General features: G+C 43.2%; 1 protein-coding gene across 1 annotated transcript in view; it reads left to right on the top strand.

Annotated features, from left to right (window-relative positions):
* Positions 1-15,829, top strand: part of RFTN1 (raftlin, lipid raft linker 1) — a gene marked incomplete at both ends in the record, with an annotated part of 82,168 nt that overhangs the window by 60,016 nt on the left and 6,323 nt on the right. Inside the window, one exon of the mRNA XM_084281602.1 lies at positions 6,763-6,878. Coding sequence (XP_084137728.1) covers positions 6,763-6,878 — 116 coding nt within the window. The remainder of the gene's footprint in view (positions 1-6,762; positions 6,879-15,829) is intronic.

Below are 15,829 nucleotides of genomic sequence, written 5' to 3'. Positions count from 1 at the left end.
TAAAAGTCAATTGGGAAATTAATAAGCAATCCTATTTTTTTGTTTTGTTTTGTTTTGTGGCAAGTAGCAAAAAAAAAAAAAAGAAGGGCTAAAGTTCAGTCGATGGAATGCTTTCATACAGCTTCCTGGAAAGCCTAATTGTTAGTTAACTTATTTAAAGCCATGGTCATTTATTTTATGTCTATAAATTGCAACTCATCGAGGCAAAACTAATTGGCTGTATCAGGCTCAGTGTTTTCTTTAATAAAATCTGCTTATCAATGTACTCTAAAATGCTTTAAACACAGCATTTTTCTGTTATTTAAACTTCTAAAGTTCATTTATATAACAGCTCTGAGGGAAGTTCATGTACTCGGACACCCCAGTGAGGAGTGCTGGATAACTGCCTACAGACATAGATAAAGTAAGCTTGAACGATGACATGAAAGTTTCTATGCAAACAGGACAATGAATTATATGAAAGTGGACAGATTCATGGTTAATTTAGATTAGAGACTGAAGATGAGCTATTAATAAACATTTTTTCCTTTAGCGTCTTCCAGTTTCAGGAAGAACAGTTTTAGTAGCCAGAAAGCTCAGAGTTAAGGCTTTTAAAAGGGTATCAGTTAAAACTCTTACGTTAACACGCTGTGACTATGCCCGTGCTATTAGAAGGATATTTGCTAGGAACATCTGTAAGACACTCTCAGTTGCAGTTAAGTGTTTGTGGTTTAAATCCTAACATTTTCCTATGCTGCAGAGCAGTGGAACAGATTTTTCAGGCTTACACCAACCAGGGTAGGAAGGCAGAAGAGGAGGCTGAGGGCTTCTTGTCTTTTTTCTAGTCTTTTAAGGCAGCCTATCCATCTCCTCACAGCTGATCTCTGTATTCACTGATTAATCCCTTTGCAAATCAAGGTAATATTAGCATACTTTATCTAATTGCTTATATACATTTCTTTGTTCTGGGAACTGGTTTTCTCTTTGCCTTAAAGTATGAATTCATTATTTTGCTTATTAGACTTAAAAGCAGAGTTATTATCTTCTTCCCCCTTGTCCTTGGAATGCCCACTGAAGTAAAGATTTCCAGATTATCAGCAGACATAATTTGTTTCTTCCTTCTGCCAACAGTTTAATAATTTGTATTTAAAAGAATTTTAAAGTTCACTGATAGCAACTGTTTATTTTTGCTTATCATGCCATATAATAATAAACAGAGATACAACACACTTGCAAATTACAAAATGTAAACCATGGAGTGTTACACCATACATTAAATGTTTTCAGACTTCACTAGTAAGTTAGAAACAGCAGCATAAATTATTCAAATTTGGAGTTGTTACTACTTACTGTTACTTCATCCAACTCATGTCATTGCTAATGCTGCCTGTAATCCCAGGTGTAACTGATGCTGGCAAATGTGAAGTGATCGCAGTGATCTGAAGTGATCCGAAGTGATCGTAGGACTTCACCCATTCCCTCTTCTAGTGAGAAGTAAAGACCATAGCAGCCAGGTACAAATGAATACCACTGAAAATGGAAACGAGGTAACAGGAAGGATCTGTTTCTTTCCTTTAACAGTAAGTTTTCAGTCAGCAGTGTAAGAGTAGGTGAGGATGAGAAGAGAGGAAGAATCAAAGCTATGTTTTCGTGCATTAACAGAGTAATTACTAGCTTGATCATTTTTAGTTGTTTTGAACTACAGTTCTTTAAATACTGGGCATTCTTGTATTTGTTTTACCATTGTCTGTAAATTTCCTGGCTTTCAAGCTTAGAAAAAGCCAGCCAACCGGCCATAAAACATTGACAGGACTTAAACAAGATATGAGTCGGTTGGAGGAGGAAAGTAGTCAGGTTTTTAGAGGAGCAAGTTGATTGTCTCTGTTATATTTGCACTGCTGCTGACAGAGATGAACCAGTGATGCATTTGGCCAATTATTTTCACCTTATCCACTGAAGTGGCTGGAATTTTTATCATCCATATGGAATTATTTTTTCTGCTCATAGTGAAGGTGAAAAGGTTCAAGGGAGGGGAGGAATATAAATTTGAAGCAAAGGCCAACATTCAGATCACATTGCACATAGAAGCATAGAACCAGATAACTGGTTTTCATCTCTGAGAGCACCAGCAGCCTAAAGGTTAGTTTCCTAGATGAGGGAGATTTGTAGTTCAAAGACAACACAGTGAAAATTGTTGCATGCTAGAAAAGCTGTCATAGCAAAGAAAGAATTTTTTACCATATACCTCTTGTAAATCAGAAGCCAGAACATCAAAATAGCTTTTTGTCAACAGAGCTACATCAAATATTTATACAACCAGTGAAAATAGCTTTTTGTGCACAGTGGGATACCTTAATGAAAATGCAGTGGGAATGGAACATTTTCAGAGGAGGGACAGTGATTGTAACCTCTGTGTTCTGAGCCTTTTCTTTAAGGAAGTGTGAAGTTATGTCAGTTCAAGAGTAAAGACTGGGAAATAATGGCATAAACAGCAATGTCAGTAGCTTGTCTTATTGGCATTACTTATTGCCCTATTGCAAGTGAATTAATATTTGGTATCATTAAAGACCTTTTTAATGTAGGCTAAGTTCCAGGAAATAATATTGTTAAGCAAGGCTTTACCAAAAGAGTGTACAACCACACCAGAATCAATGAATACTTATTTGTGAGAAACAGTGGAAACTGGAAGGACCAACTCACCATCTAAAGCTTCGGATGGCTGATCGTTGTAGGTTGGTTAGGTAAGATTCAGCCAAATAAATGTTGGAACGTGCCATGCAGGTGTCTGCATGAGTTATCACCCAAAACTGTCGTTCTAATTGGTGTAAAATAGGCCTAGACCAACACAGTCTGTGTTGTGATTCACCTTGTCCCACATCAGACATATAGAAGAGATGGTTGGGTACTCTGAGGTACGTGATGTAGTGACAGAAGACCTAGAAAAGGCTGAGATATGTAGTGCCTCCTTTGCTAGGTCTCAGAGCTTAGGGGCAAGGTTCAAGGAGTGCAGGACTAGCAGCAGTGGATGAAGATCGAGACGGGTTGCTTGAGTTCTGAGACCAAATGGTCTGCATCCAAGGGATGAGACCATTTGGGATGAGACCAGCTGGGAGAGCTGGTGGTGTTTTGAGGTCACTCTAGTCATCTCTGAAAGGTCCTGGAGATCAGGGTAGGTCCCCAACACCTGGAAAAGGCAAGGGTTGTGCCCGAAAATACAGTCCAGCTTCACTTCTCTTCACTGGAAAAATCACTGAGTTGCCTTGAAACACATTTCTGGACACATGAAGGAGAGGAAAGTCATTGTGAACTGTCAGCATGGATTTAACAAGGGTAAATCCTACCTCACCAAAGCGATTGCCTTCTGTGATAAAACGACTGGATTTGTAGATGAAAGGAAAGCAGTGGATGTCATTTTGGGTGCGGAAGGAAGCTTTACAGTGGCTCCCACAATATTTTTGTACCGAGTTAGGACCCAGCAGCCTGTATGGGAAGCCAACTAGACAGTTACAAACAGCTGGTTGCACGGCGGGGCTCGGAGGGTAATAATTACAGGTCGTGCTTTGAGTACCACAGAGATCTGTCCGGGGATCTGCTGTGTCCAGCAGCGCTAGCAGAGCTGCAGAAGAGGTGAGGGTGTGTGCTTCTGCCAGGTTTGCAGACGATCCCGTGCTCAGGGTGTGGTTGATGTGCGTCAGGGTTGGGCTGCTCTTCGGAGGGACCTGGGCAGGCTGGAAGAACAGCCCAGCAGGAGCTGCTGGAAATTCAATGAGGACAAATCTCCTGCCTCTGGGCAGGGAGAGCTCCTTGCACACACGCAGGCTGGAGACTGCCTGGCGAGGCAGCAGCTGTGGTGAAAGGGCCCTGGGCGGTGTTAGTAGGTGGCAAGCTGAGCATGAGTGGCTGGAGCACGTGTCCTATAAGGGAAGGCTGAAGGAGATGGCTTTGTTCACTCTGGAAAAGGGTCAAATTTGGGGGTCCTAACAGTGCCTGCTAGTGCATGAGGAGAAGATTAAGAAGACAGATAACCCAAATAGATGCACCCTTGGCTGAGGTGCATGGTTGGAGGATGAGAAAGAATGTGTGTAAATTGAAACGAGCCATGTCCTAGCTGGATGTAAGGAAAAACTTTTTCATCGTAAGAACAGTCAGACTTTGGAAGAGGCTGCCTGGGAGGTTATACAGTCTCCATCCTTGAAGGTTTTCAAGATACAACTGGGTAAAGCCCTGAGCAACGGGATTTGCTCCTGCTTTGAACAGGAGATTGAACTGGAGACATCCTGAGGTCCCCATCCAGCTCAGTTACTCTGTGAACCTATGAAGGTGGGTACTGAATGAAGTAATGGTTATTTCTCTGCATCAGTTGTAAAAGAGAGCCTTGGGTGGCTAATTCAACTGTAGGCATCTATGCCATAAATATGTAATGTCGGGTGATGCGAATCTCACCTATAGAACATAGTTTGTACCTAAGTTGCTGCAGACTTTGTAGGATCTGTGGGATAAAGGTATTGCAGGGAGACTCAGTGCCTCTGTCTCTTTGCAGATTAATGGATTTTAGGATTGACGGGGTGTAGCCTGCGACCGTAATCCCTGTACACCCCACAAGGAAGTGCAGTCAACTTTGTCTGCTCCCTGTAGGGTCTCACGAGCTCGGCTATGAGTTTCTAAAGCATTGCCTATGTGCCGTAATGCTCACGTGTGTGGGAGCTGTGAGCTGTGCAAGTGGGACGCGCAGCGGAGCGGAGCACGGCGGATGATTTATGAGAGCCTAAACACACACATGCTGATTGTGTTGTGATCACTTACTAATTGGCTAAGCAAATGTGTGGGCAGAGCTCAGGCTGCAGTTGTGCCAACAGTGTGACATTGAATTTCATGAACAGGACTCGCTGTGGTGAGGCAAGAGCACTGCTAGTGTACCAAGCTTCCCTTTCAAGACTCCGATGTCTGTGTGCAGTGGATGCATGGGATTCTGCTTCCAGCCCTGGGTGCTGTCCTGCGAACCCCGCTTTAGAAAAGCAAAGGGTTATTTGTATGCTGTGCATCCTAAAATAGATCTGGGCGTGGGCTGGGGTGTTGGAATGTGACGTGTGGCACAGAAGTTGGGTTGGTTCCCGCTTTGAAATGTAGGACCTAACAAAATGCCATTTCTGTATAAAATATGGTAATCGAGGCTTGTGCCTGTTTGGATGTGACAAGCTTGTTCTCCCCATGTTTTCCAACCTGTAACCCAGCTTTTTTAGAGACCTTACCTGGTATTTCACAGCAAAAATGAATGTTCACCTCACTGAGATGAGAAATCTACCTAATCTACATAATCCCAAAGAGAGTGGGAATTATGAAATGGTTTACAACTTTCCTCCTCCTCAACAGAAATAAATAATTAATCTGGTTTTGTGTTATCTATGAGTATTTGCATCTGCTCATTTTTAACTGAATGACTGGATTGAAACTTCAGCAAAAAAAAAGAGCAGTGGACCATGCACGTCGAAGCAAGGGGCCGTGCAGATGCTTCACACCTGCAACAACAGCTTTGCCACATATATTTCTAGACAGGAGCCTTCAAGCACAGGAGTCTGGTTTTTCATGGGCTTTGCATTTCTGGATAATAAACTGAGTATAGGTTATATGAAGTGTTGGCTAGGAGTCGTGTTGACAAGGGTAAGAAGCCTTTTAATCCTGTCACTCCTCCTTTGTGAAAATTGATGGTGAGTTTGATACGTGTTGTCTTACCTACAAGTCAGTTTGAGGGTCTGTCAGTTTGGCATGTGTGCTGCAAGGAACACTGTTTTCCTAAAAATGCAAAGAAACTATTGTGTAAAATACAACACTCAGGCCGGGGATGAGCAAGGTCTTTATAATCAGTTGTAGAGGGTAAATGTGTTATTTAAACCAGGAAGGCAGGCTGAGGAACATGCTTGTGACAATGTGACAGGAGTTCTCTCTGTTGATAAAGAGCACAATACTGTTTATGTACTGTTTGTTAGAAAAGGCTATTATTTCATCATTTATCTTACTTTAGCAAGGAAAGGTAAGCCAGTTTTTTCAATTAGTTGGAGTCTATTGTGTCACGAAGCTGATAAAAAATGAGGGCTTGCCTATGGGCATGGCTGCTGATAATCAAGTACACAGCTAAGTTCAAGGAGAAAGCGGTGCTGAAGTAACTTGGATAGTATGTGGAGTCTGAAAAAGGGCTGAACATGCTGGGAATACAAATGAGAGTAGAGAGCCACTAAGCCAGATGGTCCAAATGCCTTTACAAATTGATGAAATAGTTATGAATGTATCTTTTCTTTCACAGCATTCAGATATGCCAGATCATCCTTTGTCCGTGCAGATCATTGTAACTGCAGTGCTTGATCCATGCATAGGGTTTGGACTTGGGAGGTTGCATGCATGATGTTAACATTATCAGAGTACCTACAAAAGCCTTTGAGAAGTTGATGCAACGTAATGCATGGTCTTCAGCCTGCAGATGTTTGTATAACTTCATTTAGGTGTCGGTACTGCAGAACTGAGGGCTGGACTCATTGTGGCTGCTCAGAATGCAAGAGCTGTGGTTTTTGATTACAGACTCTGGAGTAACAGAGTGGACGGTGGTGGCTGCTCTTAAAAACTGCTAGAGATCTCCGTTTCATTCATTTAATATAGCTGGGCTTTCAGATGAAGGTCTACGCACTTCTCTTATTAACATGCCTGGAGCAACATGCTGTTAATGAATTCAAATGCCTTGTTACACGTGGGTTGTCTTCTGTAGAGCTTACTCGTAACCCTGTGTTTTCACAGATTCCTTTCATGGAACAACGGATGGAGTGTTTCTCTTTGAAGATGTTGCTGTGGAAGACGGTAAAACCATGCAGGGCTATGATGCTATTGTTGTAGAACAGTGGACTGTACTGAAGGTACGTGTGCAGTTTTTCTTTGATTTATTTATTTTTTGTAAATCAAATCACTGGATGGGGGTGGACTTACATATTTACCTGTCCTTCAGCAGTAGCATACAGGTGACTGAGGTACAGGGATCAGCATTAGTGATGTCAGCTAACCACGCTCTGGTTTTGAACAGTGCTCTTTTGATTTTCATAGAATCATTAAGGTTGGAAAAGCCCTCCAAGATCATCTGGTCCTACCACAACTGTCACCCACTAACCCATGTCCCCAAGCACCACGTCCAACCTTTCCCTAAACACCCCCGGGGACGGTGACTCTATCACCTCCCTGGGCAACCTGTCCCAGTGCCTGGCTGCTCTTTCTGAGCAGAAATGTCTCCTCATTTCCAACCTGAACCTCCCCTGGCACAACTTGAGGCCATTCCCTCTTGTCCTATTTTTTTTTTTTTGACATTTGATACTATTTTGATCCTTTCCATACTTTATTGGGTGAGTGGGAAGAGGGGGCAACACGGGTGGTGGCAAGCAATGAAACTCAGGGCTGTCTGTCCCAAAAATACAGGTGTTTGTTAGATGAATTGTAGAGTACCTCCATTGGTTGCAAGGGCAATATGACCATGCGGGTCAGTGTAGTATCACAGTTGAAAAGACTCTGTCCCTTTACATAGACTTACATGGAGTAGGAGTGCAGAAATTATCACATTTGCTTCTGTCTGACCTCCGTCATATGCTGAAAAAAATGTATGTTCTGGGTAGATGCCTGAAAACGAACTGTGCGTATCATAGGTTGACTTTTTATTGATCTAAATGCACACTCAGATCAGTAAAACCACCGTTCAGATCAGTCAATACAGATCTTCCACAGCAAGTTTGGTACGCAGGTAGGTATTTAAAAAACTGGGCTTAAAATATTTCACAAAAAGAAGCAAAAAGATCACGGGTAAAGAAGAAATTGTCGGCTAGCTTTCAGATTTTTTTTTTGATTTATTGTTAAATTACTCTGGTCTGCCAGAAATATATTTTAGGTATCTATAAAGGCGATGCTTGATCTTCCAGCTTAGAATATATCATAAATGGTGTGAAATCCTAAAAGAGACTTAAGCAAGGCAAATACATGCCAAAAGTATGGATTACTAAAAGTAACGAAAATTGGGACAGATGCTAGACGAAATGTGTGAAATTCCAAGAGTCTAGGGTTAAGAGTTTGGTTATTAGATGATGACTTTGTAGTGTAGCAAGGAATGGCTGTATAATAATGGCTAGAAACTTTTTGAAGAACAGTGTAACGTGTTAACAGCAGCTTTTCTTGTGCTAACGTGCATCTAAAAAAATGAGAGCCCTCATATGGCACTAGTGAAGGGCCAGGTGAAAACAAGCAAAAAGAAATTAATTTAGGTCATTCTTCATGCAGCAGAAGGTAGATCTGTGGATCACATTTCTGGAGAATGCTGTGGCTTCAAAAATTTAGATGGGTTTGGATAGAGAAAGTCATCTCTTCCACAGTTTCTGTCTTCTCTATCGCTATCTATGCATATGTACAAGCATTTTAGTTCAGATTAGGTGTGCATTTTGGAAGGGAACCCCCCTGGTCCTCCCTGCTTACTGCATCTCACCTCACCAGCTGGTTTCAGTAGAAACTAAACCATGTGATGTGCTGAGGGAATATGTTAAATACTTGGGGCAGGTATGCTACGTGCTTCCCCTGGTATTACTCTCCCGTAGGTGTCCTGTAGAGCCACATTGGAGGCAGCTTTCGGAGTTAAATGGGTTCTTGGTCTGAATCAGTTTGGCTTTTCTCAGACAACCACCAAGAGGCTCTGTGAGACTCAGAAGGATATTGCAAGGGAGTTACACACAATGCTCCCTACACACCTCGTAGTTTGCTCTTGGTGAACATAAGAAAGTTTCCCTCATGCTACGTGACAAGGACAGCATCTGATAAAGGGAACCTTGTGATGGCAGGGACTGAAACTAGGGTACGGTTGAGGAGCATCTTCTGGCAGGGCCACTTGAAGTGTTACAGCCCTGGAAGGCAGAGCATCATTTGCTGTAATTGTAGCAGCAGTGCCTTTCTCCTGGTTAGCTGTCCCGGGCTGGAGGCACAGCTGGTCAACAGATTAAGGAACCAGCCAACGAAACCCATCTGGTGTGTCCAGAGATGCTGTAGGGCTGCACACCGTGTCTGTGTGAGGGTTGATGTGGAGGATCTCGTGTTCCAGACGCAAGATTTGGGAGGTCCGTGTGCAGTTTCAGAAGCTGGCTGGCAGCATGTGCACAACTTGCTGGTGTGATCAGATCGTTCTCTGCTGTAAGTTGAAATCTGGATGCTGGCAGTTTCCTGGCAATTCTGCTCTTCTGAGATACGGTGCCCCTCTTTTGGGGACATCACGAGTGTATTACACACCGATCTGAAAATGGAGGGGAAAAAGCCTGCTGAAGGAGGCCGAGGCGTGGAGGAACTCTTGGAAAGGTTGCCCCCAGACAGAGACAGAGCAGAGCTGACCACCTCTGTTTTCTTCCCCTGAGATTTAAGTAACTTCCTGGGTATGTCATTCCTCGTGCTTTCTGAGATAGCAGGCACAGATAAGTAAAGTTATCAAATGAGTGAAGAAATACTGGACACCAGAAGAATCTGTAGGCACTTGCCCAGTGTCCTGACCAGAAGACCCAGCTGCCTCTGTTAAATCCTGTTGGGATTCACCCTTATTTGCTGTAAGCATGGAATAATGAAGGGGCAGAGGGAGGGACTGTAACATGGGAGGAAGGAGACAGAGTTTGGTAGCCAGTAAATGCTTTATTTCTATTATGGGTGGTTCAAAATATTATCAGAGAGAGTATTGGAGCAGTGAAATGCCTCATTATTGTGGAATTTCTTATTTTTTGATATAAGTTTAGCCGTGATTTAGATTAACCTTTCCGTTTGTTATTTTTGTATATACCAAGGCAGCAGTAGAGGCAGTGATGGACAGCATGACATGAATGTGTGTAATGGATCCTAGTTTTAAATTTGCATCAGATATGATTGTCTGGATGAGCTGTGAACTTGTTCAGATGTGGTCTGAACTGTGCGAATTCATTGTGCTGTAGCCCAATTAAGAAGAAACAAATGAATAGAAACCCAGCCACAACAAAAGAAAGCTGTTTAAGACAGGAAGACATATAGCAAGCACGATGCCCTCAGTAATAATACATATATATATATATCTGGAGAGAACCTTTCTCACTGAAAAGGTAAAGTTTTGCTGTTTAATCAGAAAGGCAAAAGAGAGGGGCTGGCACACCTCTTAGCAGGGAAAGTGCTGCCTTTTTAATTGCTAAGGCTAATAGAAAAAACAAGCTGAACAGTGTGATGCACTGGGCCTGTGTGTAAAATGTCAGTTTGCAGAGGATGTAAAGCTTGCAGCTGTCACAGTATGTGGTCCCGCCAAGCAGCAGACAGGATGTAATAGCTCTGAGTAATTTAACTCTTTCTTCTCAAGCTAAGTAGAGCTGTGACATCCTCTGTGACTGACCAGAGGACTTCTAATGACAAAATGCTGCTCGCATCCCTGTCATTTTAACTGTAGAAATGTCAGGGCATGTTATTTCCACTGCAGTCTCTGAGATCTAGCCCTAAAACTTGCATGATGGTTTTAATTCTGCTTGTGTGGGCAAATGTGTGGAGACAGCTCTGATTAATCAAAGCCTGCATGATTTCCCTCTCCCCAACTCTAATCTGTCACCTTCTCTCCCCCGTTAGCCATGACAAAATAGCTAGTACTGTCTTTAAAGTTGTGCTATAATATTTATTTTTGATTTCTTCATTGTTCTTCTTCTGAAGGCCTGTTCATTCTGAAAATACTCTCCTTAATTTACAGATATTTTCTCACTGAAAATCTTCAGCTTGCAATTCATCACTTTTTTATTTTCTGCTGTACCATATCTCTGGTACACCAGCATGAATACAGTCTCAAATATATCACGGTGTTGCCACTTCCCTTTCAAAACTGATTGGGGTCAGTGCCTTCTGTAGACATGGTAAATCTTTTACCGTGTGACATATCAGAAGATTTAAGACTGATCTCTGCTGAGCCTAGGTTGCAAGTTGCCTTAATGTAAGCCTTTAGAAAAATTCTCTGGAAATGAAGATTTGATTTGACTGCAGATTTGATTTAGGTCATACGTCAATTAAGCCAGTTCTGGTTTAGCCATGGACGAGGGCAGCAAAGGAGCTGATGGCAATGGGCATGAAATGCAGTTCACTCAGAAATGAGTGACCCTTTTTGCCATCCAAAGGACGTCTGTGTTGTCTGGGCATAGTATTTCAGTATTTTGTCCCTTGCTGTTGTTTAAGTAAAGCTGAACAAAACTTTCAGGAGCCTGTTATCTTTAACAGGTTTTTATAATGGTTTCTTTCTTTTAGGTAAGATCCAAAAGTAGCACAAAAGTCTACATATTTGCCTACTGAACTCTGTAGACATATGCTCTATATAGGATTAAAATGCACAGGTGAATCTTGTTTTTTTTTTTTGATAAATTTAGCGACATAAATTTGGAACTTTCCAATACTTCCTTGTGGTGCTCGAGGTACTGGAATCTGACAACGTGAACACTTCTTCCACCTGAGTAACAGGCACGCGAGATAAAAGGGCAGAAAAGCACAGGATTTAAGACAGTCTGAATAAAAAATCACTTCTATTTGTAATGTTTTGCCTAGGTTTGCGACATGATCATAGGTAAGAATTAGTTTCCACTGAGCCATAAATCTTTCAGGAAAAAGTGAGCATACCAGATCTGATCCTTCCACTTAAGAAAGGAGCTGTGAAGAAGCATTTCAGACCTCGAATTTTATTCTTCATAAAGTCTCACAAAAGGCACAAGTCTTTTCCTTTTTCACAGCAGGTCATCTTCACCCAGGCAGTAGGGCACTGGCTCATGCACCTCCTTGACCCCGTGCTGCTGCTGGGCAGGTAGAAGATGGGCCTCGGCATTTTGAGGAGCTCAGGAAGCAGCTGCTGGGATGCACGCAACCCTGCAAGTTAGAAGAGGGCATTTTTCAAGGTCTCCTCCCCCGTTGACTGGACCTGGGGCTGGGGAGAGTTTGTTCTTTGGCTGCGTTTCTTGCTTGGAAACAGATTATTAGTTTCATAAGGGTGAAGTGGTGCACGAGGCCTTTTTGCAGAAGCCAAAGTCTGTCTGAGAATAAGGTATAACCGAGGGAAATTACACCGGGGAAGCTGTCTGGAGGAGATTAAGCTCTGTGTGGTAAGGCAAGCTGGGTTACACAGCTTCTCAGATAGTTTTTCTGTTTGTTTGTTTGTTTGTTTTTTCTTATTTTGGCTTGTTTTTTAGTCCAAAGCCAGTTGAAGGATAAATGGAAAACCTAGCACTCATGTAAAGACATAGCACACAAATGTTGCAGGAATTGGGAAACTAGATATACCAGAGCTATTTAAGAAAACGTATTAATGGACTGCTAGGTCATATTTATTTCTTGTGCTCTGTGGCCAATTATGTGGAATTGTCCTGTCATGTGGATGCTCCTGTGCGATATTAAGTTTAACACATTTCATAAGATGTTTCCACGCTTCCTTTAAGGAGAGCACACTGTGTTCAGCTCGAGGAGCTTTTGCTACCTGTCCTCTGCTTTGATAAATGCAAAGCAGTGCTGATACACAGACGTGCTTCTGTGTTACGGGTGCAGGCAATACCAGGAGTACTCAAACATTTATTTTTACCAGTTTATACATGTGCTAGAAAGTAGGGTGTGCCTCCAGAGAAGTGACTGCGAGACGTGGACTTTGCTGGCACAGGAGGTTTTTTGTTTTATTTCTCTTATTCTTATTTTGCTCTAGACATGGAGACAGATGTAAATGCTGCTCAGCAGTGCATGTGTGTGCTAAGATTGGGATTGGGCACGTTTGAATCTCAGAAAAGCTGTCTCAACAGGATGCTGCCCAGTGCAGTGTTGAAGCCTCATCATACTCAAAAATAGTTCACTGTGCATGAATTCACATATAACAAGTAATCATTAACAAGAAGCCTAAACTACATATACCCAGGATAATGAGCAAAAGGCTGCCCGTAGATTTATTTATTACTGGGTTTTGTTTTGTTTGGTTTGTTGTTGTGGTTTTTCATTGTGTCTTTGGTTTATTTTGGCTTGGTCTTGGGGTGGGGGCATTTTCCTACAGCACTGCAGGTCTGCTAACAAGGTTCTGTGATACATTATACGCTGAAATTTAGGAGGAGCACGATATTAGAAGAGCGTAGTCCAACTTTTATTGCTGAAACACTTGTGAAACTTTTCATTTGTTTGCAATAAATGGGTTTAATGGATCGATAGTGCTACATTATTAAGCGAAGTTCTTTTATGGAACAAGTTTGAGAAAGGAACGGAGAAATCATTTGCCAATTTGGAGCTTGGACTTGGTCTCCTTGTCCCCTTCCTTACCTTCACCAATGCCTCTTCCTTCCTGCAGTGAAATAGCAAAAGGCCCAGCTCTGGAGCCTTGCAGCCCAGCGGCCAGGAGTGCCCGCTGCCCCCTCAGTGGGATCTCTGTCGTGTTTTGTAAGGAGCTGGGATGCCACGCAACTGTGTTTGCCCCCACAAAGAGTAGGCTGAGCTCGCAAAGCAGCCGCGTTTCTCACTTCCCATCCTCTTTGCCATCTGTCCATAGACCTTAGCGTGCAGTCTGTCGGGATTTCCTCATAAAGGTTTTTATTAGGATTTACTTAATGGGATTTTCAATCTTCCACTCTTTAATCCACGTTGGCAAAAAAATATTAAATAGTGACAATCCATAGCTGCCTGGTAACTAAATCACATTCACTTAGCCCAGAAACGAATGGTTTCTAATGAACTTTTTCCAGTCTCAGAAGAGCTTAGTAGTTGTCGTGTTTATTAGCTTGCTGTGGTTAAAATTGCCGCAGTAGGGGGGAGAAAAGAAAAGAAAAATGGTTAATGCCGTTGTTTGTGTGGCTTGCCCTAGATATTATCTTTATCATTTTTTAATCATATTTTTTATTCTTTTCTAATGAGCAAAAGCTTCTGTGAAAGGAAAAAAAAACAATCCTGCAAACAAACAATACAACTATAAATAAAATGAATTCTTTTCATGTGATGGAAGTCAAGGGAAAAGCCTAGCTCAATATGCTCTGGCTTCTTGACACTCAAGGTGTGATCAGAGATTACTTATCATCTACAGGAGAGTGGGAAGCAAGTTAATTAAAATTTTCCACCCTCTCCCTGAATGAAACGTCTCCTGGTTTGAGGCACATTATTTGAACACTTCTTTTTCAGCAGGGAGAGCTCTGGCACCTACTTTCTGCTCCTGGTGGTTTTCTAACCCGAATCTGTTAGGCAGAAAAAGCACGGAAATTTCCTCTGATGAAACTCTGTGCTTGAAATTAAATTTCCTCCACCTGAAGTAATAGTAGATAAAACCATTTTAATACTGTGTTACTCTGTCTAGCTGTCCGGAGGTGTGTGTAACCGTGACTCCTGCTGGTAGGTGAATTCTGGCTGTGGGATGGGGTCACGGCTGCTGATTCAGGAGGGATGGGGAATTCATTTCTTGCGGCTTTCAGGCTGCAATTACCTGCTTTGGCAAGGAAGGAGCTAGGAGCCCGCATGAATTACACCTGTTTATTCAGGAGAGGCTCCTCCTCTCGTCTGTCACCTTCAAACGAAGGCGATTATTAGGAGGAGTTTGTTCCCCCGGGGACCTGGGAAGAGCTGCAGGGCCGGAGTCCTCCAAAGCAGAGTGGGTGAGGGCTTGGTAAAGGGCCTGTGGAGCTGGGAGGCGGTGTGTGCCTCTGCATAATGTACACACGTCCTTCCTCCCAACAGTCCATGTGCAAATCGTGCTGTCAGCCAGCAGCCTGTGCACAAAGCCATACACCACCTTCTTGTGGCAGTCGCACAGCACTCTTTCAACAGATTTTTTTTTTCCCTTTTCCGTATTTTCTTTGTATTTCCTTTTAGCTCAATCGACTTAATTTCCACTAACTTCACCCTTCTGGATGTGATTTACCTTCTCCTTTCCCTTCTGCAGCACTGGGGCTGTGCAGTGCAACCCCATCAGCTGCAGCTGGTGCCTAATCCCGGCAGGTCAGACAGGTCCCCGCGCAGACAGGTCCCTGTCTCGGAGCCCGCAGGGGCCACAGGCTGTGGCAGGAGCGACAGCACATCCCCGAGACAAGCCGGCTTCTGCAGCAGCCCAACCAGCTCTGCGTGGTGCCCGCGTCCTCCCTCGTTGCCGTAATCCTTGTCTGGTTTTTGACATGTTTGTTGGGCATCCTGATGGAAGGAGAAGGGTCTCCTTGGTAAGCACCGACCTGAGGCAATGAATGCAAAATACGAATCCTCTTTGCAACACAGGAACTTGCTCGGGGCACAAGCGAGGTCTGCCCTGCCAGTCTTTCCTGACCTGCTGTTCTTGCGCTCTCTAAATGAGTGAGCTCCTGCTGGTTTTTCATTTACAAACGCTGTTTGACAGGACTAGGTCAGATCCTATTACGTGGCCTTCCAGGTGCCTCATGGGGGGCTGGCGGTGGTGGGTGCTCTGACCTTGTTCTTAACGTTCCCGTTTTCATCTGCGTTTCTGGAAGGCGTTGTTGACTAACCTGATAAATCTCAGAGTGTGATTAATCTGTTTTCGAGGCGTTAGCTAATTAAAGGCATCCAGATGTGTCATCATTTTTTGCACTACCCTTGAAATCTCGATTTTAAAAAACAGTTGTGGAGAGAGGGAGGGCAAGGAGGAGAATGGGAGTCTGGGCAGGCTCTGGACCCACCACAATCACAGCTGTGTGATCCGTCCTGATCACTGCAGAGGAAAGGAGCCAGAGGCCACGTGGTATTGCTCCCTTTCTCAGGACCTCTCTCTCCTCACCTGGAGTTAGCCGTGCTGGTCTGTACCTGCTGATATGGTAAAGTACCTGTAAAAGTCCCTGAAAGCCTCTGTGCAGAAATTAGAGGT

The sequence above is a fragment of the Netta rufina genome, assembly GCF_964035555.1.
Source record: "Netta rufina genome assembly, chromosome: 2".
Taxonomy (NCBI): domain Eukaryota; kingdom Metazoa; phylum Chordata; class Aves; order Anseriformes; family Anatidae; genus Netta; species Netta rufina.
Note: the sequence above shows the minus strand (reverse complement) of the source record. Positions and strands in the feature narration are given on the sequence as shown.